This window comes from Curcuma longa, chromosome 8 (genome assembly GCF_044706935.1).
Source record: "Curcuma longa cultivar G26 ecotype Majalengka, Jawa Barat chromosome 8, ITB_CL_G26_1.1, whole genome shotgun sequence".
NCBI lineage: Eukaryota > Viridiplantae > Streptophyta > Magnoliopsida > Zingiberales > Zingiberaceae > Curcuma > Curcuma longa.
The window spans coordinates 9,051,621-9,076,455 of NC_133868.1; the positions used below are offsets into that span (position 1 = coordinate 9,051,621).

General features: G+C 43.6%; 3 protein-coding genes and 1 pseudogene across 4 annotated transcripts; 1 reads left to right on the forward strand and 3 right to left on the reverse strand.

Annotated features, from left to right (window-relative positions):
• Nucleotides 1-1,933: 1,933 nt before the first annotated feature.
• Nucleotides 1,934-4,448, reverse strand: LOC141833496 (uncharacterized; annotated as a pseudogene). The gene is made up of 3 exons (XR_012602211.1): nucleotides 2,925-4,448; nucleotides 2,731-2,859; nucleotides 1,934-2,649 (listed from the first exon to the last, which is right to left on the reverse strand). The product of XR_012602211.1 is annotated as an uncharacterized LOC141833496 (transcript).
• Nucleotides 4,449-9,598: 5,150 nt separating this feature from the next.
• Nucleotides 9,599-14,921, reverse strand: LOC141834108 (uncharacterized). Its single transcript, XM_074721555.1, has 3 exons — nucleotides 14,230-14,921; nucleotides 11,955-12,142; nucleotides 9,599-10,552 (listed from the first exon to the last, which is right to left on the reverse strand). The coding sequence occupies exons 1-3, from the start codon at nucleotides 14,876-14,878 to the stop codon at nucleotides 9,818-9,820; spliced, it is 1,572 nt and encodes a 523-aa protein (XP_074577656.1). The 5' UTR covers nucleotides 14,879-14,921; the 3' UTR covers nucleotides 9,599-9,817.
• A 284-nt stretch (nucleotides 14,922-15,205) lies between these two features.
• Nucleotides 15,206-19,492, forward strand: LOC141833714 (small ribosomal subunit protein uS9c-like). Its single transcript, XM_074721206.1, has 6 exons — nucleotides 15,206-15,495; nucleotides 15,635-15,894; nucleotides 17,569-17,864; nucleotides 18,121-18,524; nucleotides 18,616-19,332; nucleotides 19,459-19,492. The coding sequence occupies exons 1-3, from the start codon at nucleotides 15,384-15,386 to the stop codon at nucleotides 17,632-17,634; spliced, it is 438 nt and encodes a 145-aa protein (XP_074577307.1). The 5' UTR covers nucleotides 15,206-15,383; the 3' UTR covers nucleotides 17,635-17,864; nucleotides 18,121-18,524; nucleotides 18,616-19,332; nucleotides 19,459-19,492.
• A 332-nt stretch (nucleotides 19,493-19,824) lies between these two features.
• Nucleotides 19,825-22,058, reverse strand: LOC141832781 (putative receptor-like protein kinase At5g20050). The gene is made up of 2 exons (XM_074720164.1): nucleotides 21,204-22,058; nucleotides 19,825-20,283 (listed from the first exon to the last, which is right to left on the reverse strand). Exons 1-2 carry the CDS (start codon nucleotides 22,056-22,058, stop codon nucleotides 19,825-19,827), a joined length of 1,314 nt encoding a protein of 437 aa, XP_074576265.1.
• Between the last annotated feature and the right edge of the window lie 2,777 nt (nucleotides 22,059-24,835).

Sequence of the window (24,835 nt, forward strand, 5' to 3'; positions counted from 1 at the left end):
GAAATTTTTAAATTTGAATTATAATTTTTAAATTTAGATTATAATTTAAATGGATCAAACTCACTCATTCATTGAATTTTCTATTTTAATTTTAAAATTTAAAATAAATAAATAAACTTTTTCAACCGATGGGCCAATCCAAGCCCGTCGCAGGTCAATCCACGTATGTCGCGGGTCAACCCACGCGGATCGTGGATCTAGGCGGGCCAACCCATCTGAATCCATCTTAAAATGGGTTAATGAAATTTCAATCCAACTCGTCTAAATTACTTGGCGGGACGAACCAACCCAGCGAACCTAATTCAACTTGACGCAGGGGCGGCTCAAGCCCACGGAGGGCCCTAGGCGAAATTTTTTTTAAAATGAATGTTATTATTTTAAAAAATTTTCTCTCACCTTTTTTTATTCGGACTTGAGACCGACAATGGTGGGTTTAAAAATTTTTTAAAATAAATTAAAATTTTAATTTTAAAAATAAATTTTTTATATAAAATTAAATTTTCTTGCTTTTTTAGATGCAAAATTATTAATTAAATTTTCATATTCAAGTTTTAATAATAAATTATTTTCAATTGATAATATTGCTAAATTATTTTCAATTGATAATATTGCTAAATTTTTTTCAATTGATAATATTGCTAAATTATTTAATTCAATTGATTTTTCATTTAAAATATCAATTATATTATTTTCTAAATTTTGATTTTTATTATTAATAACAAATTTATCAAGTGTACCTTTTTGAGATTCATTAAATTCTTCTATTTTTCTTTTTTTTCATGCGTTTTGTATGTCCAGAATCATATTTTTTAGTAGACATATTTATATTTAAATAATAATAGAAATTGAAAGATAAATATTTACTCTAATAATGAACTTTCTACTAACAATTAATAATAAAACAGAAATAATTTACCTTTGTAGTCCGTCAAATGAGATCCACTGCTCTCGAACGATTCGTCAAAAGACTCGTAGAACAGCTGGATCAAACACAAAAAATTACTATCTAAAAGCTAAATCTCAGCAACAATAATATTGGAAAAAGGAAAAGAAATTACCGGATCGGATCCGACGCCCAAATATGGAGTAAACAGCAATCAAGGAATCCGATGATCTGTAAACAGGACGCCCAAATACGGAGTAATCGGATCCAACGCGGCAGGGAAGACGATTTCGCCTGCGACTCTGCGAGGAAGACGGCCAGAGGAGCGAGCCTCGCCGCGGCCACTGGAGAGCCTCACAGTCACGGCCAGACTCTAGCCGCCATAGGGGCGAGGAAGACGGCCAGAGGCCAGAGGGGCGAGGCCCTCGCGGTTTCGCCGGCGAGGAAGACGGTCAGAGGGGCGAGGAAGACGGCCAGAGGCCAGAGGGGCGAGGCCCTCGCTGTTTCGCCGGCGAGGAAGACGGTCAGAGGGGCGAGGCGGCGAGCCTCGCGGTTTCGTCGGCGAGGAACAAAGGAAGACGGCCAGAGGGGCGAGCCTCGCGGTTTCGCCGGCGAGGAAGGAAAACCGTCGAAGAAGAGGGCCAGAGGGGCTTCTTGAGCTCAGTGCTCGCGTCGAACGGACGGAGGTGCTCCATGCGAGGTGCTCAGTGCTATCTTGAGCTCGCGCCTCTGATGAGGGGAGATCGCGTCGGCGTCGAACGAGAAGGGAGATGAAGAGTCGAACTGTCGTAAGTCTGTGAGATCGGCGTTGAACGAGAACGTCGAGAAGAGGGGAGAACGCGTCGACCGAGGAGAGGGGAGATAAAGGGGATATCATTATCGGGACGCGGCGAGATTTTCCGGATCGGATTTTAACCATCTATTACCCATTAACCCTAAATACTTTAAATTTTTTTGGGCCCCTTTTAAATCTGGGCCCTAGGCATAGGCCTTACCGGCCTATGCCTAAAGCCGGGCCTGTCTTGACGGCTATATTCAAAATATAAAAAAAAAAAAAATTAATGATAGTATATAAACATTAATCGAATCCAGTTCTAAACTTATCACTCGCTGCTATTGATCGTCTTTGCCACTCAGCGACCGGGAGTCAATGGCCGGCGCCGGCGACCGGCGACTAACGAAGCTGAGCTTGCCATTAGCACAAGGAATTCATTCATATAAACCCTGTTTAAAGTAAAAAAAATACTCTTCACACTCTGTCCGTGTCCCCTTCCGCGCTCCCACGAGACCTGGGATTCTGCACCGGGTCCTCCACAGGCCTGACGGAGGCGGCGCTGGAGACGCTGTGCAGCCACCCGCCGATCAACACGCTCTGCCACGAACTCCACGAAGAAGAAAAGCTCGGCAGGTTCACTTCCCTGACGACCTTCAATGGGCTCTCCAACGCCTTCAGCACGTGCCTCGCTTGCGGTCGCTTGGCCGGCCGCGGGTCGAGGCACGCCTTGGCCACCACCGCCACCGCCCACACCTCCTCCATGTGGTCGTCGTCCACCACCAGCCCCGGGTCCACGATCTTCGCCATCGGCTCCTTCTCCATGATGCTGATGCATGCTACCGTCTCCTCCAGCCACCGGTTCGTGGCGGCGTTGTTGAAGCCGCTGATCCCCGGCCTCCCCGTGACGATCTCGAGGAGCACCTTCCCCATGCAGTATATGTCGTAGGCGCACGTCGCCGTGGAAGAGCACGATAAGCCTCGATTGAGACTCCTGCAGCAAACACAAGTTTCAATTTCGATTTCGAGTTCAATTTACTTTTCGAGCTTTGGAATGGATTTGTTGAGGAATTACTGCGATGGTCTCAGGAATCTGGCCAAGACTCTCTGGTGGACGTCGAATTGCTGCGCGCACACTTCGCTGAGACTCCCCAATCGGACCTCGTATTTATCATCAAGAAGGATGCTGCTTGCTTCAAGATCTCTGAAAACAGAACATAATAAGTTGCAGGAATCATTGGAAGAATGATCGATCGATGTAATGCTTACCGATGAACCATCGGAGGACTGCTTTCGTGATGAAGAAAACAGAGAGCCTTTGCGACGCCGATCGCGATCTTTAACCTCTTTATCCAGTCTAGCGACTGCAAATCATCTCCCTCGATCACAACTTTCTTGTGCAGAGAAGTAGTGAGATCGCCGTTCTTCATGTATTTGTAGACAAGAAGCTTCTCGCTTTCCTTCTCCGAGCAGCTCCCGAGGAAGGGCACCAATAGGGCGGCGGCGGAAACAGAGTCGAGCAAGTTCAGTTCGGCCGAATACGATTCTCGATGCGCGAATTTCAGGTCGATTCTCTTCACCACCACCTCTGTTCCGTCTTCCAGCACGCCGTGGTAGAGGTCACCGGAGTGGCCGTTCTTGATGAGCTTTGCGGCGCTGAAATTTGACGTAGCCTTCAACAGCTGATCGTAGCTGAAACCGTCGCCGGGAGTTGCAGGGGAAGACACCGGCGGTGCTGCTTCTGTGGAAGGCGGAGGGAGGCTGCTGTTGCTGGCGGCGGCAGCCTTCGAACAAGCTCTCCGTCTACTGATGCAGAGCAGAACAATAGCAACGGTGACGGCCGAGCTACAAAATATGGCCACCAGCAAATACCACAGACGCCAGCTCCTTTTGCTGTGGGATGCAATCGTTGAATAGACGGCGAGGCCCCTTTTGGTGTAGAAGTCATTGCACTGAACCGACGGCCTCTGATTCACCGCAGTACTAAAGCAATTCCACGAAGCATTGCGAAAGCTCACTGATTCGCTTCCGGTGAAGTAATTGCTCGAGAGATCCACCTCGCTGAATCTTTGAACAAGTACCCTTTGGAATTCCAAAGAGATCGATCCGTATAATTGATTATGGGACAGGTTAAAGACGCTTCCATGTTTGACGGAACTTAGAGATGAAAACTCCGAGAAGAGATCCTCTGGCACCTCGCCGGAGAGCGAGTTGTAGCTGAGATCGAGGGAGACGAGGGAGGAGAGGCCGCCGAGCTCCGCTGGGACAGTACCGGAGAGTCTGTTGTTGGAAAGGTCGAGGAACGTGAGCCGGCTGAGACGGGACAAAACAGCGGGGATGCCACCGGAGACGCCAGTCCGGGAGAGAGAGAGGTAGGAGAGGGAAACTGCCTCGCCGAAGGCGGTGGGGAGGGAACGGGGTACGGGAAACCGGAGGCGTCGAAGGAGGAGAGGTTCCTTAGCCGGCGGAAGATCATGTCGGCGGCGAGTGCTCTGGGCTGCAAGGTCGGTCTCAGGCTGACGGCGGTGAGGTTGATCGAGATGACAGTGTTGTTCTCGCACCGGACGCCGAGCCAGCGGACGCAGGGGTTGCTCTTGGTGGGCCATGAGGTGGTGTTGATGGCGAGCGAGTCGCGGAGGTGTCGGAGGGCCATGAGCTCGCGGCGAGGGAGAGCAGAGACGGCGAGGTGGCAGAAGGGAAGGTAGTAACAGAGGAAGGGGAAAAGAAAGAGGAGGCACGCCGGAGACTTCATGCAGGCGGAACGGAGAAGTGCGTCGACCGTCAGTTGAGTGGGGGCGTTGGGAAGGATGGTTATAAGGATTTAAGGAATGACGCGTGGAAAGTAAAGGGCATTTCATATTGTGGCGGGAGGGGGACAGTTCGTTGGTAGCGTAGACCAAGTCGTAGCGAGGGAAGGCGCCGAGCACTTGCCTGTGTTGCTTTCCAGGCCATTCCGGACACGTAAAAGGGCACCACACCCATGCAAACTGCCAAGCGACGAAGAAGAGACTTGGTCAAGGCTCGATGGAGACGTGGAGGCCAGCTCGATCCGTGCTGTCTCCGTGTTTGATTGATTAATTTGGCTTCATTCCCGCACCAAATTGGACGAATGCGAGTCAAGTCTTTTTCAAAGTATAAAAGTTTCATTAGTCCTCTATTTTTTTAATATGAAAAAAAATATTTTATTTTTTATTTTATAAATTTAATTCATCAATTTAATTATGTCCATTAAAAAAATGATAAAATCCTAGTTAGTCGCATTGAGTCAAGCTCTCGAGGTGACCGGCCTGGTCCCATGGAAATTTCCCACCGACTACCAGGGTAAATCAAAAAGCGCACGTAACGGCCAACCCAACCCATTTGAAGGAAAATTCATACAAATACGCCGTAACTGAGGATCGAACCGCAGGTGCCTGGGTGACAACCTGGATGTCTTACCGCGGCACCATGGCCCCGGGGACTAATTATGTCCATTAAAAAAATGATAATCTCAGTCAGTCGCATTGACTCAATCCCTGGGGGTGACCGATCCGGCCCTACGAAAATTTCCCACCGGCCACCAGGATAAATCGGGAAACGCACACAGCAGCCAACCCAGATGCTAATTATGCCCATTAAAAAAATGATAAATCTCAGTCAGTCTCATGGACTCAATCCCTGGCCGGTCTGGGGGTGGACCACCAGGGTAAATCGGGAAGCGCATACGGCGGTCAATCCAGATGCCCAACATCCTTTGATTGCGTTCCCCATTTGAAAGAAAATTCTTGTAAATACGTCGTAGTTGGGGATCGAATCGTGAGTCCCTGGATCACAACCCGAATGTCCTACTATTGCCCCAGGGACTAATTATGCTCATTAAAAAATGATAATCTCAATAACCACATCTCTGGGGGTGGTCAGCCCGGTCCCCGGAAGTTTCCCACCAAATAGATTGAGAAAGTGTTTATCAACTATCTGATCTGATCAATAATAAATGAACTGACTTGCATATCCATGTAGATCGTCGCCGAGGGGAGTAAAAGGACTCGAAAAACAGTATTTCAAAATTATGTTAGAAGAAAAAAAAATTAACTAAAAATTTTTTTTATATGCATATTTGCGTTCAGAGCAAACGGTAAGTGTAATGGACGTGCACACTTGTTGATCACGTATTTGGAGATGTATACTTTTTGTTACCCACATGTTTTAAGATGTACGGCTATCGTTCTCCATGTCTTCTAAAAGGAATGGTTCCCATGTCTTCTACAAGGAACGGTTCCATGAATCAAACACATCTTTATCCCTGCACTCTTGTATCTTCTATGGGTCACGTAGGGCACGGATAGAGTCACCTTTGTAGCTATCCGGGCTATAGCTCGGGGGTTCGATGGCATCGAAAAAGAAAAAAAAATTAAATTTATGGATGAGAGATAAGAAAATTTAAGAGAACAAAAAAGATAGCCCGGGTGTATCGTCGGCGTAGTTCAGAATTGGAGATCAACTCGGATAGATCACTTGAGCTGACTCCGCCATTGACGTAGGGTGTGAGTCCAAGCCAAAGATGGATGAGGAGATAAAGTCAATACGGAGTAACTCTAAGGATAGACGAGGTGACGAGTATGATCGAGTCGGAGATGAAATCGGAGTCTGTGGCCGAATTGTCATGGTAGAGTCAGAAAATTTATAACCTCCGAGTTAACTCCGATCTAATCGAAAGTCCCCGGACTATCATCCTCTCTTACATCGATTTTTTATTTTTTCTATAGTAAATTTAAATAATAGTTCCTTTTTAAGCCCATCAAGGCTCTGCCCTTGTTGAATAGGAGATAAGATTGACGTCTATGGCTGAGTCAAATATGAGGTCAGTGTTAATATCAGCGGGTTTGAGGTCGAGCCGAGGATGATATCGATGTCCGAGACCAACTTGTCCCTACGCAGATTCGTCTCCTTACGATGGGCGTGCTGAACTGATTCAATTGGATCAGGTCCTCTAAGTTCCTTCTAAATTGAGTCTAATTCCTTTGTTGGTCAAGTTTGACTTGTCTTTAAGCTTGACCTCGCGGACACGTGGAGGCAATCTCCTGTTCTTCTAGAAGCGTGCCGATCACAGCTGCAGATGGTTAATTAATGATCTGATTCTTTGGCCAGCCTCGAAATCGATCGAACAAATGCTGTCGCTTCTGTAAATCCGCCTTGCGAAGCAAACGACGACGAGGATAACGTTCCTTGTGTATTATTAATTCGTGGATTTGGATTTGCAATGGTCCAAACGATCCCTATAAATACCTCGTGGCTTCTCGTCGTCCATCGCCGGGGAAAGCAAAGTGATCGGGATGTGCTACGAGGTGAAGTGCTCCCGGTGCGGGAAGCGGGGGTGGGAAGGCTGCGGCCTCCACGCCGCCTCCATCTACCAGCGGATCGGGCAGGGGGAGCACTGCATGTGCCGGGACTGGCCCGGCGTCAAGCTGAACCCTCAGCCTTCCGGCGGCGGCGCCGCCTCCGAAGGAGACCGCGGCAAAGAGAGGCCGGGCGCTGATCGGCGTTCCGCTAAATGAACGTAGCCGAATGTGTGTTTCTTGTTGTGCTGTTCTTGCGTCTCGTCGTATTTATCGATCATCTATCGATGATTGAATCGTGGTTTGTGACGTTGGTGTGGTTGGAATAAGAATAACGGATCGAATGTTCTTGCGTGCTGCAATTGAGGTGAATGAAACACAACTGAATTTTGGACAATTCATGGCAAGAAAACAAACAGACAACATGAAAAAAAATCAAAACAGATAACAAGATCATACAACCATCGATCTGTACGTCTCAGCATCCCTCAACTCCTCTCCCTCTCCTCCTCCTCCGCAACCCTCCCCGGCCACCTTCCTCCGCCACGTCGACGGTGCCGTCGTCGTGCTGCATGAGCGGCACGTCGTCGTCGCCCTCGGTGGCGATGTTGATGCACGAGCAGTGCTCCATCGAGGCGAAGAAGGCAGCGGTGAGGATGTTGCCGACCCACGACGCCGCCCGGTCGAGCCCGCGGCGGCCCGGCGCCGGCCGCCGCCTCGCTGGGGACTTGGCTCCCGAGCAGCCGCCGAGGCCGAGGAAGGAGACGCAGCCGGAGCTCAGGAAGAAGCAGGAAGGCATGAGAGAGAGAGAGAGAGAGAGAGAGAGTAGCGGTCCAAGCGGTCAGTAGGCAACCGTAAAAGCACAATGCACGAGCATAATCAAAGAAAGCTCAGAAAGGAAGGAGGCATGTTTTAAAAGAAGGCGTGCCATCATGATTTCGTGCAAAGAGACTGCCTTTTGCTGTTTTATTTTAACTTGCAGTGTTTTAAAAACCGCTACTAATTCTTGCTGTTTATTTTGTATTTTTTAGATGGTAAATGAGTTTGGTAGTTGATAAGTTTTTCAGGTCTTGATTCAACAAAAAAATCATTCAAGTTAACGCGTCGAGCTAACTTCATTTCAAATTCAAAAATATTATCAATCGAACTCAAATTTAACAGTATTTGATTCGTGAACTCACAAAAATATTCTTTTACGCTATGTTTTTAGGAGGAGGTGAGGGAAGGATAAATAAGGGGGAAAAAAATTTTGACTCTTATTTGAAATGAAGTGAGTTAAGGAGGAAAAGAGGAGAGAAAGATAAGTTTACCTTTGCATGCGCATGAATCACTATAATTTCTGACACTCCGATTTAGAGTGTAGGAAAGGAAAAGGAGAATTCAAAAATATTTTATTTTAATTTTATCTTTATTTTAAAATATTAATTCATAAGTTAACTCATCTATTGATGTATCTCGTTTTTCACCATCGCTCCTTACACAACATGTGATGTCACCACTCAGTGTTCAATCGTTCACACTCCACGATGTCAGCATATCGATCTTCATCACAAATCTTTTCGAGAACCAGATTCAAGAGGATAGAGACATGTAATCTGCGGCTCTTCTTCTTCTTATTCTCTTCCAAGGACAAAGACATATAATACAACTCTTCTTCTTTTTATTTTCCTCCAAGGATAAAGACTTATCTAAAGAACATATGTTGAATCTTCCATATTCCAATTTCTATATGTAATATTAACAAAATCTTGTAGTTTCTCATCCATCCTTTATATGTGTTGTCTTTTTTAAATAATGAAGGTATTTTTATAACTTTATATATTTAATTTTCATTCCCCTTACTTTTCTCATAAACAAAATAACACATATTCCGTTAATGAATCTTCCATCTTTTCGAAACAAGGATAATGTAAATACTTTATTTCTCCTCCCTTCCTCTCTCTTCCTCTTCTGTTAATGAACTTTCTCTAATTCCATCCAAACAGAGCATTAGAAGCTCGTAAATGTGTGCTCGCAAAAATATTCATGTATATATATAGAACGAACCAAATTCGAAACGTTCATGAACTATTTAATTTCATTATGAGCCAAATTTGAACTTAAGAAGTAAAGTTTGAATTGAACTCAAACTAAAAATAAATCGAGCTCAAGCCTCTTAATATTCGATTCGATTCAATTACATCCCTAGTATTTCATCTCTTATTTTTACATTGATAAAAAAATGATCTAGACATATATATTCACAAGAATTCTAAAGACAAAAAAATAAAGGATTTCAGAAAAAACTAATTCAAATTTACAGACAGTATTATAGACCTGGTCCAGCTAATGGGATCTAATAAAGTTACTCTTAAATAACACTAAAGCTTGTTGTTTCACTTTTACATATATTTTTTTATATCAGAATTGATTTTTAAAAAATAAACTCTAAAAGGTAGGGCAATGTCGGCATGCCCCTCAACGTCAGGATGGACCTAAACCGGTGTTTTTCAAACCGGGATTCGTCCATTGACCAAGCCATATCAGTTTTGACTGCATGAACCGGCTGATCTAATCTTGTTCTCAAAACACTACCTGAAGCATGACATGGATCTTCCTGGGTTACTACAATGCAATAAGTTATAAGACTTCCTTGAAAAAGTCAAACAAGACAAGTTATACCGTGAGTCCACAACAAACTTGAGAAATGGGAGTCCCACAACGACACAGCGTGCAACATATATAGTGCCAGCCATATGTACATTACAATGGAATACCACGAACACACTTTAGTGTGGATGAGAGATAGATCTTGTGTTTAGAAGAATAATTGATGCATGAAAGCCACGGACAACAAGGATCAGCTCATCATTCCACATCAAAGTCTTCAAGATCGAGCCAATCATTGGATTCTTTCATCTCCGAACCAGTGGAGTGGTCACCTGCAGCTGAAGCTCTAGAAACTTTTGCTTGGGAATCAACTGGAATGGTTTTGGAGCTAATAGTTGGGCCCTGATCATCATCGTCGTCCACTTCCAGATCACTAAAAGAGACATCCTCTTCCTGCCCCAAAGGAACAGTGGCACCCCTTGTGGTGTTTGTTTCACCAATGTCATCCTCCAACCATCCGTCGCCATCTTCTTCATTTGTCTGAACAGAGCTTTTCGATGTTTCAGTTGTTATATCTTTAATCTTAGTTCCATTTGCTGGCTCTTCTTCAGTGACTGATTTATCAATAATTTTCACCTCAGTTGTTGGGACAGGATGCTTCTCAGTTTCAGCATATTCCATAGAGCCAGAGGCTTCAATTAGGACGGGATGCTTTTCAGTCTCTACCTCTTCAGTGGAATCAGAGGATATCGATTTGGTGGAATGTTTTTCAGTTTCAATGTCTTTGATAGACTCAGAAACTGATTCACCATATGAAACTGTATTGGGTGGTACGGTTACATTAGCAGTGCTTGTTAGTGCTGTGACATTTTCTTTGATAGGAATTGCTGCACCATCATCTTTGTTAAAAGATGCTTCTCCTCCCAACCTTTCAGATCCTGGTTTTCTCTGGCTAGGAAGTTCCTGTAAAAGTGCAGCTCTGGCTTCCACAATCTGGGAAGTGAAAAGATGATGATGAGCATAACTAAGCATACCAAATGAAGTAACCAATCCCAAGTTTAACACACATGTATTATTGTTTCAAAGTAGTCGTTACTTGTTATTTATGTACACATCTCAAGGAATCCACTCACTTCAAACTCTGTTGCGATGCAAATGGCTAAGCAATAAGCAAGCCCAAAAACAAGTGCAGCAAAATATATAAGGAAATATACTAGGACAAGCAGAAAAGAATTTATTAAGCAAGCAACAACATAGAATGAGGAGATGTCATTAGCTAAAGCGTTTGCTGGCATCTCTTTTGGATATTTTATACCTAATAGGCTTCAATTGCCTGGCATATTTTCAAGCTACTATTGAACAACAAAAAAGTACTTCAAGGATAATGACTTCCAAAGAGCCAGATCAATAGGTACACACTCAAGATGAGGATACAAAAAAGATTGTTAAAATCAGGACACTAGATGAGATCAATCATAGCTTCGATTTTAACGATATAGCAAAAATAAGGGTTTGTATAAAGAAATCTACATGTTACATGAAAGCATATCCAATGACATTATATCAATTCAAAGTAATAAGTGCAACTCTAGTTTATATTGATGACATTAACATCACCATGGCAACTCTTTGCAAGTTTAAATTGTTAGTAATAATCAAATCTTATAAATCACTTTCAGTTCTGTTAACAGAAATTTTCTTTGGTATCCTTTTGCTCCTAAACCTTCAATTCTAATTGATTTTTCTTGTGCAACTATAGAATTTATTAATAATCTTTGAACATGTCTGTCATCTTAGTTTATTCTCGCTCAATTTATCATCAATAGAAACTACAATTTATTGCTCCCAAATCGTTTTTTAAAATTTAGATTTGATCCTTTTCAGTAACATATATATGTTACATTAAATGTTTATATTGTTGTTTCCTAACTAATTGCCCAACACTTGATAGGTAAAATATGAGTCACATTGCAATTTTATATTTATTTTAGCCTAAGGAGTACATGATGATCATACAAAAACTTCTCAATCTCCTCTCATTTCAATCAATTACTCTATATCTGCATCAATATCTCCAAATTGAATAAGGATATGTAAAACTTTTATTCTGAGAAATTTAATCTGCGTTCATCTTAATTATCTCCTTTTTTCTTATTATTGAAATTATATTTCAATATTCAATTTTAACTCTATTTAACTCTTCCAAATATAATCTCATTTAGTTAGAAAGTAGATTTAATATATTGTATTCAAATGAATGGGATTACAAGCTTACAGCTCACATACATTATACATATATCCTCTAATCCCAATCAATTTCTTTGCATTCATAGTCTATCAATAAAAGTGAGAATTGCAAAACAAAAATCAGACAAAAAGGAAGCAACAAAATTACCTGAGGAGTAGAGAGGAGTTCAGCATCCTTGCTATTAAGTCTGGATTGAAGAAGTACAAAATAAATCTTCCAGAAAGACTCTTCACTCATTTGACGAGGGCAAATCTCACTTCTCATATCAGAAAATTCAGGTGCAAGACGTTCAATGGCGACTGCATGCTCTAGCTGGGCATCAGACAATTCAAAATCTAGTAGAAAAGAAAATTTCTGAAGTTATCACAGGAAGCCAAGCTCAATAATAAGGCAATGCTCAGGAGTAATGGATCACAATAACAATTTGCTAGCCACACCAAATAGCCATCATTCTTTTCACATAAATTAATGGTTGTATCATGTGAATCTATGTCCGAGAGTGCTCATTTGTAATAGTCCCATGTTAGATCCTAAATGATGATATGTAAGGCTCTTACATGCTGATGATAAGGCAGCGCATAAAACAAATCTCTCTTTGAGGAAAAACTTAGGGTGACTTGGTGATCAAATAACATGTACTTTTTTTAACAGCATAAAGATGGATACAATATTGTCATAATTGAGCAAAAGCAAGAAAAATAAATGCACCAGTTCCTTCAAAAAAAGGACAAAAGGCAAATGCTAATGAATTTAGTTCCTGGGTGTTTAATGAAAACCTTAGTTTTCTCATGTCAATAAATCTTGAAGATTATTGAGACACATTATGTTTTAGGTACCAAGGTTAAAATCTGAATCGAAGTTAGTACATCAATAATGATATAAAATAATGATAATATGAAACATGCTCACTTGCCAATTTGCCACCATATTTAACTCAGAATATGGCTTCTTAAAATACTTGGAACTGTAGTATTTTATCTCTTTAGAAGCTTGCAAAGTTCATGTGACCTCTTTAATGGTTTGCACATAGAAATTATACTTATCCACAGTTTGCAATGAAGTTAACTCAAAACCCTAAATTACTCTTTTATCCTTTGAACCTTTAAGCTTTCACTTATAGACATTTTAAACATTATCTTGCTACAAAAATGTGCTTTAATTAGACCCCAAATGAGTTCAAATAAGCCAAAACAATTGCAACTCTATGAAATCTTGCACCAGTAGTAGCAAAGGATAGACCAATTTTCTAAATGTAAAGCTGTCAATAAAAATGGCTAGTTATTCTCTAGATTTGACTTTCAAGTCCCAAATATTAGTTTTGTTTCCTTATAATAGAACTTTCTCCCAAATACTATATGGCATAATTAGGCCTTTTAAAGGTTTCATCAACACTCCTAAATCTTCCTTAAACCAAAAAAATATCCATTTTACATTCTTGAAGAATTTGATGAGTAATTTAAAGGCCAAGAGAATTTGAAGCCCTCAAAGCTTCAGCCTATGCAGATCATCTGATGTTGTTTTCAAGAATTCAGGAGTCAGAACCATTATGAAGAGGAGATGCAGTACAATCACGTGTCTCAGTCAAAAATCAACATAGAAAGAGACAAGCGCAAAGAGAGGAGGGAATAGGGAAACTTTACTCGAACTCTGAAGATCCAGAAATGGTCTTAACCTACAGACTGGCTTTTCAAGGATATACTTAAGGGAAGAGACTGACTAGTGTCTTTAGTTTAGGAATAAGTATAGAAAAGCTGAAGCCTGATAGAATTAAAACTCTGAAATCCAAGGAAGAACCGATTGGATAGGCGAACAACCACAAGCTTTTTGTCTTTCTTGTGCTTGCTTTTTTCCTTGCATGTTACTTAAGTTTTTTATTATTCCTTTTAACTTGTCATTGTGCTTATGCTTGCTTCCTCCTTGTGTGTATGTTTAGATTAACTTTATCATGGCTCCAAAATGCATTGACATTAATGCTTTTATGCTCAACCCTTAGCAAAGGGAATCAATCCAGCAAGTGTAAAGCCTTCAAGAGAAATTAAGGAAGCCAGACACTTCCCATTTGCTATCATGATCAGCATCCAACATCTGAGATATTGTAATCTCTGAACAAATGGTTTTAGACGAATATCCTAATGATGAAGAAGGAAAGCTAAGAATAAAATGGATATGAAAACGAAGTTTCATATAAGTAATTGGGCACAAGCGCATGATTAAGAGCGAACCTGTGAAGCCAACATTACTTGTTAAAGAAATAAGAAGAAATGGAATGACGTTTTTACTGATTTCTGAGACCAAAATATATTGATCACAATCACAATTATATCTATATAGGACATTATGAAGATAAGAAATCAAATGATGAACTGAGCAATGAATTACAAAGAATTATAGCCTTGAATCTAAGGCGGAGGAAAAAGTGTACCTTTTGAATCTTCTTCACCATGGGGCAAAGGAAAATCTAGCCAAGTCTCAGGATGCATAGAAACATTTCTCGCAAATGCCAATACCTCCTCATTGATACCAACCGCGTCGAGTAGATCCTCATCCTCCTCCCGCTCTTCCTCTAATCCGAACGGCAAGATGGAAGAAGCGATCTTAGAGATCTCGGAGACGGTCTTCGTGTGCGACAGCACCGACGAGATCCCGCTCCGGAACTTCCCACTGATCTCCGCGAAATCGCTGCGGATCCCGGCAATTCTCGGCGAATCCGAGGCCTCAACAACGGGGGCGCCATCGTCGCGCAGCCCGCCCGCAGTCCGATCGCCGGCGTCGTCGGGCCCGAGAGAGGCGGGGGCGGGGGCGGGGGCGGGGGCGAGGAAAGAGGCGACGCCCCAGAATTGGCGGGTGAGGGTCTTGGTCAGCTCAGAAAAGTCCTCCTTTACGCCCCGATTATCCTGCTCCTCGTCGTCCTCTACTTCTTGAGCTCCCGACGGGGATCCGACGCCCGATTGCTCAGCTCTGCCGGTAATTTCCGTCGCTTGCTCTTCTTCCTCATCGTCGCCGTCGTCGTCGTCGACCACGGCGGCGGCTGCGCGGAGGGAATCCACCAGCGATCGCCCCCACCATGACATTTTCTTGGGCTTCCCTACAAGGCTACAATTAAATGGACGGAGGAAGCAATGGAAGAGGTTTTATTGGATTAGCTAGCTAATTGCCATTTCCAATCCCAATCCGGAGGGGAAAGGAAATTAGGCATGCATCGCAAAGTATAAATATGTTTATGCGGATTAAGCTCCGCCGTTTATATGACCTGTCGCATTAGGATCGGGTCCTTTCGACAGCACACGTGGCTCTGATCGCGGTTGCCAAATTTTATTTTGGTGCAAATAGTTTCAGAATTTTCTCTTTCACCTCCCTCGTCGGAAGCCTGGACAAAATCCTCTCCACGGGATCTTCCTCTCCCCTTCGTTCTGCAACTAGAAATCGTCGACTGCAAGCCGAGAGCCTCCGGAGACAGCCTCGAGGCGGAAGCGCTTCCGGAGACTAACACTAAGAAGAAGAATTCGAACAGAAAGATCACTCTTTTCGATTCCTCGTCGCCTTCCTTATCGAAGGAGAGGGGCGGCGCTTCCGGCGATGGGAGCGGGAAGCCGGATCCGAAAGTATCTTCGTCGGTTTTCTTCCAGAAGGCGGCGATATAGCAGTATTCTTCACATTTCCGCTTTTATCCCGAAATGGACTGATAAAGGTACCGACTTTTATCCATCCATCCGTTTCTCATCCTGTTCTACCTTGGGAAGAGCAACGCTCTCACCCTCGCCTTCTCTTCCTCCCTGTCCTTCTCCTCCTCCGTATCCTCCAAGCCTTCCGTCTTATCTTTCTCCCAGGTACGGTTTCCTCGCGCCGGCTAAACCCGATCGTCGCCGCCTTCTCTTCGTTGACCGCGGTCGGCGCAGTCGCCGGGAGTGCCTCCATCTCCGAGGAAGAGGTCGAGGGCTTGAGCCTTGAGAAGTACGTCAAGTCTCAGCTTCCCGACGGGTTCGCCGCCCAGAGGACAATCGGGGCCGGGAGGAGGAAATGCGCCATTGCCCGCGTCGTTCTCCAAGGAGGAACCGGGAAGTTCGTCATCAATTACCGCGATGCCCAGGTGTTGCAGTCGTTATCCTTTACTTAGTTGAGTGTTCTAAATTCAATTCTAGTTATAATATGGTTGTCATTCTTCACGCTCCCATTGCTTCTTGCTAAATTAATAGCTTTGGTTGGCGGATATTGCTGTTTATAATGTTCTTTAAGTTCCAAATGGAAATATTCTTGAGATGGAGGAGACTGAATGACTAACTAGAGCTCATCTATGCAAGGATCATGGTGCACCATTGTTCCCTGTCCTAATGTAGAAAGCCTGTAGTTGGACTCTTGGAGATGACTCATCCATCTTGTTAAAGAAATGCTGAAAATGCAGAACTTTATAGCTTTAGAATGGGAATTTGAAGAGTCAAAATTTATATGGGAGTTTGTTGGGCTGGTTTTGGTTCTGAGATACAGAAAGCATTATTCAATGAAGAAATCTGAAAGCATGCTTCCTCTAGGCTTCCCTACCTGCTAAAGATCAACATGTTCATTAGAACAACCCCTATATAACATGACAGTTGAGACATTTCTTTCCACTTATAAAAACAATTAAGCTACCTCTGATGTTCTATCTGTGAAAGTTTCGTCAGGCAGTAAAATGCTAGAACAACTTAGTGAAAAAATGTTCTTCTTTTCTTTTGTTGTTTTTTGAAAGAGGGCATTCTTTTTTAGTCAACGACACATCAAATTCTCAATGAATGGATTCATGTAACTATCTTATTGTTGACTTTAATGACTATATTGACAAGCACAACAAACCAATTCACCATTCACAGAATCTCTCACCATTCATGGTGCCTTCGGGGTTTATGGAGTCCGAATACTATTTACATACCAAGTGTATTAATTCAATATTTTATATGGTAATAATATGTAACCTTTTTGTTCTAGTTCTCGACAAACATTATAAACATTAGTTCTTTTTCACAGGGGATGTGTTGTTACCTGAACTGGGTACAAGGAAATTATTTTGATACTTTTACAATTTCTATTATATTAAGCTTATTCTGATCTAATCTGTCGTTTCACATTATATTTGCATACAACTTTATATGTTGGAGAGAGGGCAAGTGATAGGGATGACTTTGATTCCCTTAGGCACATAGTTCTATTCTTGGAATGCTATCAGGATTCAGGTAGCTAAATGATCTGTACATACACTAACTAGTTCAGATGTTTTACCTCAAAGTGCATAAACTCAATAGTGTGGTACCATCTTTTTTGCTGAGCAAATCCCTTCTTGTTGAGCTTGGTTATGTGATTTTGTTGATTTACAGGATTATTAAAAAAGATGAAAGTCATTAACATCTAATGTAATTAGGTGCAGGTTCACTAGATGATAAAATAAAAATATACATATTAAGAGATTATGAATATTTTCAAAGGTGACTAATAAGTGTTATATTTAAACAAATTGAATCAAATAGGATTTAGGGTATCTAGGTAGAGGGAGTCCAAAACAACTCTGGATAACACAGTAAGAGATTGAGATATTACAAATAGCATAATCTTGCTTAGTGTTCATTATGATCCATGTAGCAAATTCCAAATAGTTTGGACTAACATGGCTTGCCGACCTCATTCTATTTAATGTTGTATCTGGTGATTGTTGTTGTTCACTATTTATGTTCTACATGAGCAATAGAAACATTGTTGGTTGCAATGCTTGTTAACTACTAGCTAAAATATGCAGGAATATTTACAAGGAAATCCTTTGTGGCTGCAATACATCAAAACTCCCTTATCAACTTTAGGATAGAAAGCAGTTATGATGTCTTCATCAAAGCTCATGGGGGAGGGCTCTCTGGTCAGGCCCAGGCAATTTCTCTTAGTATCGCACGCGCTTTGCTTAGAGTCGGAGAGAATCACAGGGCTCCTCTGAGGAAAGAAGGCCTTCTGACAAGAGATTCTCGAGTTGTTGAGAGGAAGAAAGTTGGCTTAACGTAGGCTCGGAAATCTCCTCAATATTCAAAGCGTTGAGGTTTATTAGTAAATCACTCTCTCTTTTACATTATTTATCGAGTTTTTAGTTCTAAGCATTTAAATTTTAATGAAGCAATGTTTTTAAAAGCGAAAACAAGTTTCTAAAATATGTCTGATATATGATCCCTTTCATTCATCATATCTCCACTTCATCTTTCGCTTCCTGAGTGCTTTTCTTTCTGCTGAAGTATTGTCAGTTTAATCGTTTCTGTTATGGAATTCTTCAGTCGAAAATAGTTAGCTTGCTTTCTTTCTGCTGCAGGATTTCAGTATCATATAAGCGCAATACTCGGTTTCCAATTCAAGTTGCCCAGTATCGTATTTAGATGGGCGTATCAGACGGGCGTATCCTTCCTGAGTAAAGTTGGGATTTATCTGCTGTTTGTTGATGCTACCTACGATCATATCAAGTGTAGTGAATATCTCAGTTGCTATTCACAGTTTGGTAGTTTTGTTCAAGTTGTTCATCGTATGGTGCATTGGGCAACTCAATAAAGTTTCTTGCTTGTGTGCGATCAGTGGAAGTTTTTGAATTGGATTTTCTGAAAATGATTATTCTCTGATGGAAGCAGTTGCGTCGAGCTTGTGGTGGAGGAAATTTGAATGTTGGAGAAGGGGAAGACAGTTATGTTCTAGTTTTGGGAATAAAGTTGAACACAAGTAAAGGTATCCAACATCGCATACTTATCATATCATACAAAACCTGCCCAAACTAAACAGATTATGATCATTCTTCTGCACTTCATGCATGAATTAGCTACTTCTTGGTCTCGGTGGTTTCGTGGAGCTGTTCTTGCCAGGGAACGGGCAGCAAAAGCATAGAGGACGAGGAGACAGAGCGTCAGCCGCGCCGGCATCAAGGTGTGCTTGAGAGGGGTGACTGCTTGCTGCGCTTGATTCGGCCTGCTGCCGCAGCTTCCTCTCCGGCAATCCGCCGCCATCTTCCCGGTGCTTCTTGATCCGAGTCGGATGCTGGTCTCGTGATGATAAGAACGTCTCGTCCCACACCACGCCCGACGACCCTGACCGCCGGAACGTCGTCTCAGACCTTCGCAGCTCAGCCATGACCGCTGCTATCCTCTCTCTCTCTCAGCGACTGCTTAATTAGTTGCACAGCTTCGATCGGAAGGGAGCAAAACTGGTGATGAAGAGCATCTCCTAGTCTGATTAATAATTCTGGAGTCACTACTGTAGCTCTTGACGTGTGAACGCCGGGCTCCTTGGGCTGACCACCGGGGGCTGACCGCCGGACTGGACACGCCGTCCTTGGATTTCATCGCCAGCCAAAATGGATCCATTGGGTCAAGCATTCATTAATTTACACCTTCGCTGATTCAATGCCGCATGGGAGTTGATAGGTCAGGTGCTGAATCTTATTATTTTAATACGTCAATGATGCCGCCGGATTCAAACTGGTAGCGCTGTTCTTGCTCACCGTAGGAATTCTCTCCCTCGCCTCCTCCCGGCGATCAAGGTTCTATTCTTTCACTCAGTGGAGCGATTTTCCTTTTCCGTTGTATATTACGTACTGTGCAATTTTAGATGATGGTTTGAATCCCTTTTCTCTGAGGCTGGTTCTGAGTCTCCATGGTTTTTGTAGGATATGCTGAGATCATTGAAATTGAACACAAGCCCAAGGGAAAGAAGTTGGATGGCTATCCATCTGAAACTACAGGAAAATTTCCTATAGCGAGAATCAGTCGTTCTATTCATACAGTTTTCTTTGTTTAATATCTTGCCTTTTCATGTTTCGGAAGGATCATGCGTTTATCTCCTTGTTAATTAGTTTGTTTTGAGATTACTAATTTGCCAGTTGATCACAGATCGGAAGAAATCTTGTATGTACTTTCTTGCTTGTTTCTTCGAGTTTCAGTTGTGGATTTTTCGTGGTAAATTCAATGAAGTTCATCGTACTCGACGAAGGTATCAGAAGGAAGAACCAGATTTTTTTTTTTCGAAGATAGTTTTATCGGCCCGATAGATACGACATGGCGAAGGAGTTGGTGCTCGAGCTCGTAAAGGCCGCGCGCTTACCCCCGTGGACGGCCGCCGACGTCGCCACGTTAGCCGCGATGTTGCCGCCGCCGGTGGCGGCGGAGCTGGACTGGCCGTTGTCGTCCATGATGGAGAGCAGGTCCACCACGAGCATCTCCGTCTCTGGAGGAGGCGCGGTCGCGGCTATCCTCCCCTCCAGCATCTCGACCACCGCCGTCATGGTCGGTCGCAGCTCCGCCCGCTCCTGTATGCACCAGAGAGCCACGTGGACCATCGTCGTCACCTGCTTCTGGTCCGCTTCCCTCTGCAGCCTCTCGTCCACCACCTCCATCAGCCGCCCCTCACTCACCTTCTCCATCACCGTCTTCGGGAAGTAAGACCACTTACTCTGCTTCCCCCTTCCTTCACCAACGCCGCCGCCGCCGCCGTCCTATTAAGAATCTAAACATACTATCAAACCGGGAGATTAGTTAAAGCAACATGAGAAAATTTCATTTTGCCCCCTCATATGTAACCTTTTTATTCTGCTCCCATAATGTTCGAAAAATTACATGAAAAAATTATTATTATTATTATTATTATTATTATTAAGTATACGTGTGTGAATATATATAGAGAGCTGATATCCTGAGCGACGGATTCATACGTGCCCGTGAGTGACACCACTGATCCACCGCCACTGCCATCGGCGAATGTCGTCTGGCTATCATCGGTCACTGGCTGGGGCGTGATCGACGTGTCGTTCGCCAGCGCTTCGTCCGACATCAGATTCCGACCGGATAACGATCGAAATCCAACGTAATTTGGCCAGAAATCGCCAAATCACCCACCGCGCCACTGCCGACCGTGATCGGTCCAGATTTCAACCGAATCATGATCGGAATCCGACTGAGGACGGGTCGGCGTCGCACACCAGTCCTTCCTCAGTCGATCTCCGATCACAATTTGATTGGAATCTGGCCCGATTGAGCCATCGTTGTGACGCGGGCACTGCCGATCGCAATTTGGCCGAAATCCAGCCTGATCGCAATCGACAGTGGTCGCGCAGTGAGGGGCCACGTGATTTGACTGTTTCTGATTAAATTATATCGGATTCCGATCACTATCCGATCGGAATCCGTCGTCGGACGAAGCGCCAGCGAGCGGTGTGTCGATTGCGCCTGAGTCAGCGGCCAGCGGTAGCTGGACGGTGTGGCGAGGCCGGCGGCAGTGGTCATGGGTTGGCGATGTCGCTCACGGACGCGTACGAATCCTGCTCATGATATCAATTTTCTATATATATAATATTTTGACGTAAAGTGAAAATGATAAAATTTGGGGGCGGAATGAAAGTTTCTCAGAATTGAATACCTCCACCAGTCTGACGTTCCGGCGGCCACCGACCAGCTCCAGCAGCACCATGCCGTAGCTGTACACGTCGGACTTCTCGGAGATTCCGGTGCCGAGAAGCCACTCTGGCGCCAGGTATCCCTTTGTCCCCCGCATGCTCGTCACTATCCGGCTCTGGTCCCTGTTCATCAGCTTCGACAGCCCGAAATCCGCCACCACCGCCCGGAATTCGCCGTCTAACAGAATATTCTCCGGCTTAATGTCCAAGTGCAACACCCGCGCGCGGCAGTCGTGGTGCAGGTACGCCAGCGCCCGCGCCACGTCCACCGCCACCCTGTACCTCAACGGCCACGTCAGCCCCCTTCCCCGCCGCGGCGACGGGAATATCCACTCGTCCAGGGAGCCGTTCTCGATGTAGTCGTAGACGAGGAAGCACGGCCCGCCGCCGCCGGCGGTCACGTGGCAGTAGCCGAGGAGGCGCACGAGGTGGACGTGCTGCACGCTGGCGACGGCCGCGATCTCCGCCGTGAACTGCTTCTCACCGTACTCTGCCCCCTCGATGCGCTTCACCGCCACCGGCGTGCCGTCGTCGAGGACCCCCTTGAAGACCGCCCCCGAGGCGCCGCGGCCCAGCAGCCACCGGAAGTTTTCGGTGGCCCTGTCGAGGTCCCTCAGCGAGTACTTGGTGGGCAGCCCCGCGACTCGCCGGAAGAAGCTATACTGGAACCGAAGCTCCCTACCCTCGCTGGCCACTCGCTGGAGATCCGACGACCGCCTCCGATTGACGACGACGTAGCGGATCAGAAGCCACAGGGCGACGGCGAGGATCATCGCCAGGGCGGCGACCACCGCGGCCAATACGTTCTTCGACTCCATCACTTAGAGAGCCACATCGCAAGGAGACGAACAATTAAAGTAAGCCCTTCAACCTTTTTTCCCAACTCAACAAATTTTACTAAAAACTCCCACATTTTTATTGTAAATTATTTCTTCCCCTCCCTTCCCGACTATTACAAAGGAATGTAAGATCATTTGTAAATAGTGACAAAAGTATGGGGTAAACTGAGATTTTCTCTGAGTTGACTTTGTTAATTAAGAGGCGGAAGAAAAGATCTCCTCGAGGAAAAAGAAGACTATTGTGAGCTGACGTTGGTTTCTTGTTCTTTAGGTTAATTTTACATAATAATATTTTAAATAACATATTTTAAATATCATTATTTTAGATAAAATTGCAAGATGAGTTAGACTTTTGAAGTTGTTCTTGTAAACTGCCTGTTCTCGTTGAATCATTTTAATTTATTTGTTTTACGCGTTGAATTTTTAAACAACGCGATAAAAAAAAGGAAAAAAATAGAAAATCAGTGGGGTGGTTGCCGCCTCCGTCGCAAGCGGTGAACCGGGGGAATTCCTACTCGATGCGTAAATTGGACCGGGCCGTCCTTGAAGAAATGGACAGCGCGACGTAGAACCTGACTCGGTCCACAAGTCAAACCGGATAAATATTTTTAAAAATAATAAAATAAACTTTAAAAGGTCAGGAAATTACTTTTTAAACTACAAAAAAATTACAAAAATGTATATTATTACAAAATTTCAGAAATGATACGCCATCACACATATCATCCCACATTAAAGATGCGTGCCTTGTGTGCTATCAAGGCGTTAGATGATAAGTTCAGAGACACTTGATGATGTGTCATCTCGAGGTACGAGTTAGTAATCAAACTACAATCTTATCAGTCAAATTCGAATATCTTTCGACTAAACTAAAAAGAGGCTTGTGATATGGCAAAGAGGAGGACTTACATATCACAAAGTCAAGTCAAGAGTTAAATTGAGGTAGAGATCAAAATGACCAGAGAACTCAACTTCATTAGCTCGGTCATTCGACTTCAAATGACTCAAATTTCACGACTCCATCAACTCAGCTAACCCAATTCTAAAGGACTCGAACTCCCCGACTCCATCAGTCATGAGCAATTACTATTATAATTTTCAATATTAATTATTACTACACTAATTTTTGAAGTTGTTATTATCTTTTGCAACGGTAAAGTTATTCAAAAGTATAGAGCATTGGCCTTCATAATTAGCTAATGGACAAGTGTGCCTATGAATAATTGCGTTAGGATCTTCGAAGCCGCAACCACTGACTCAACTCAAAGATCTATAACATGCCACTCCAAAATGAGTATGCGTTTTAAGTTTAAAGAGGGATGGAGATGGAGGCATACACTTAAGCCATAATAATTGGTACATTGTCTCTTGTCTCCAATAATAGCACAAGAGGTGGGTGATGATGCATCAATAGCATTCAATAAGTTTCTATGGTAGTCCAGTCCAGTGCCTATTCTAGCCATTTTAATAAGTGTCGACATATCGATCGAGGCATTGATCTATCTTTTGTTGTAAGGGACGGTTAATTAGCTAAAGTTTAAAATTCTCTACAAACTTGGATGATACGACTTTGATCTGATTGATCATGATCCACCAAATTAGACGATGAAGTAAATATTCACATGCAGAGTAGAGCCAGAGATCGTCCTAAATATGCTCAGACAATATCCTCGATCGTAATACAGTAATAATATTCCTTCACATCTCTACTTGCAAAACGACAAGACACAAATAATTGGGGTCGCTCTTACTCTTATTTCCATAGGACATGTGAGTACAAAGAAAGTTCTTCTTCCCCGGATAACCACATCAATGGAGACATAAAGCTCTTTTAATTAAACCCTATCTAGTTAGCCTCATCATTTGAAGCTCATAGTCTCTCCATGCAGAAAGCTACTTAGCAATGATGAAGAAAGGTGAGTGGTCTTGACTGTATCATTTGAGCATGTTAATTTCTTTTTACGAAGAGTGCAGAGACAGAGGCAGAGGGAGAGGAGTATGGAGACTGTAGGGGGCTAATTGGCTTGCCTCCCTTGACTGCCTTCCACATGCAATTAATGAATCATGGGGACCAGAGACACATGAGAAGAGAAGCTTAGAGCTTGTCTTTTGAGCAAAAGGCTGCTTTCACCCATCATTTGAGGGTTTTGATCCTTCCATGTGATTCAAAATGCCGATAGATCTATCGACTCACAAGAAGAGAATTGAACAGTGGTATTTGGATTGAGAATTGGTTTTCATAAACAAGTGATTGAAGTCCGATCGACGAGTACATAGTTACTCTGAGTTTGTCTGTCTTAGAGAGTGTATCGCCTACCCAAAGAGCGTCGACAGAGTTGGAGAGACAACAAAAACCCTGAGAACCTTTGCATGTTTCTAGAGAGACAACGAATGCCATTGATTTTTAATTTTCACTCATTTTCTTCTCTAGATCTTTTAAGAAAATCACTATATTCCAGTTGTCTATCAGCCTCTTTTGTGTCTTTCGGATTTGTCACAGTTTGGGAAGGGAAATGATGATTCGGAGAAAGGGCGAGCAGAAGGTAGCGAGGAGCCCCACATGGCCAACAGCGTCAGCGGAATGAATGATCCGAGCGCAGTGTTCCTAACGACCAAGAAGCAGCCAAAACCCATCACGCTCTGTCGCCTGCTCTGGTTGCGCCTGTTGCCTCCGGCAGGCTCGCCGCCGAGCACCCACTCTGTGCCCTGCTAGCGACAGTGCCGCCACCTCTGTCGTCACTGGCTCACGCCGTGCA

What these genes read in the sequence shown, in the direction of transcription:
- LOC141834108 (XM_074721555.1), bottom strand. Translation starts at nt 14,878, where the DNA reads ATGTCATGGTGGGGGCGATCGCTGGTGGATTCCCTCCGCGCAGCCGCC. An exon ending in TGGTGAAGAAGATTCAAAAG is followed by an intron (nt 12,143 to 14,229) that starts GTACACTTTTTC and finishes CTTTTCTACTAG; the next exon opens with ATTTTGAATTGTCTGATGCC. An exon ending in AACTCCTCTCTACTCCTCAG is followed by an intron (nt 10,553 to 11,954) that starts GTAATTTTGTTG and finishes TTCACTTCCCAG; the next exon opens with ATTGTGGAAGCCAGAGCTGC.
- LOC141833714 (XM_074721206.1), top strand. Translation starts at nt 15,384, where the DNA reads ATGGGAGCGGGAAGCCGGATCCGAAAGTATCTTCGTCGGTTTTCTTCC. An exon ending in CCCGAAATGGACTGATAAAG is followed by an intron (nt 15,496 to 15,634) that starts GTACCGACTTTT and finishes TCTTTCTCCCAG; the next exon opens with GTACGGTTTCCTCGCGCCGG. An exon ending in TCAATTACCGCGATGCCCAG is followed by an intron (nt 15,895 to 17,568) that starts GTGTTGCAGTCG and finishes TAAAATATGCAG; the next exon opens with GAATATTTACAAGGAAATCC.
- LOC141832781 (XM_074720164.1), bottom strand. Translation starts at nt 22,058, where the DNA reads ATGGAGTCGAAGAACGTATTGGCCGCGGTGGTCGCCGCCCTGGCGATG. An exon ending in GGAACGTCAGACTGGTGGAG is followed by an intron (nt 20,284 to 21,203) that starts GTATTCAATTCT and finishes GATTCTTAATAG; the next exon opens with GACGGCGGCGGCGGCGGCGT.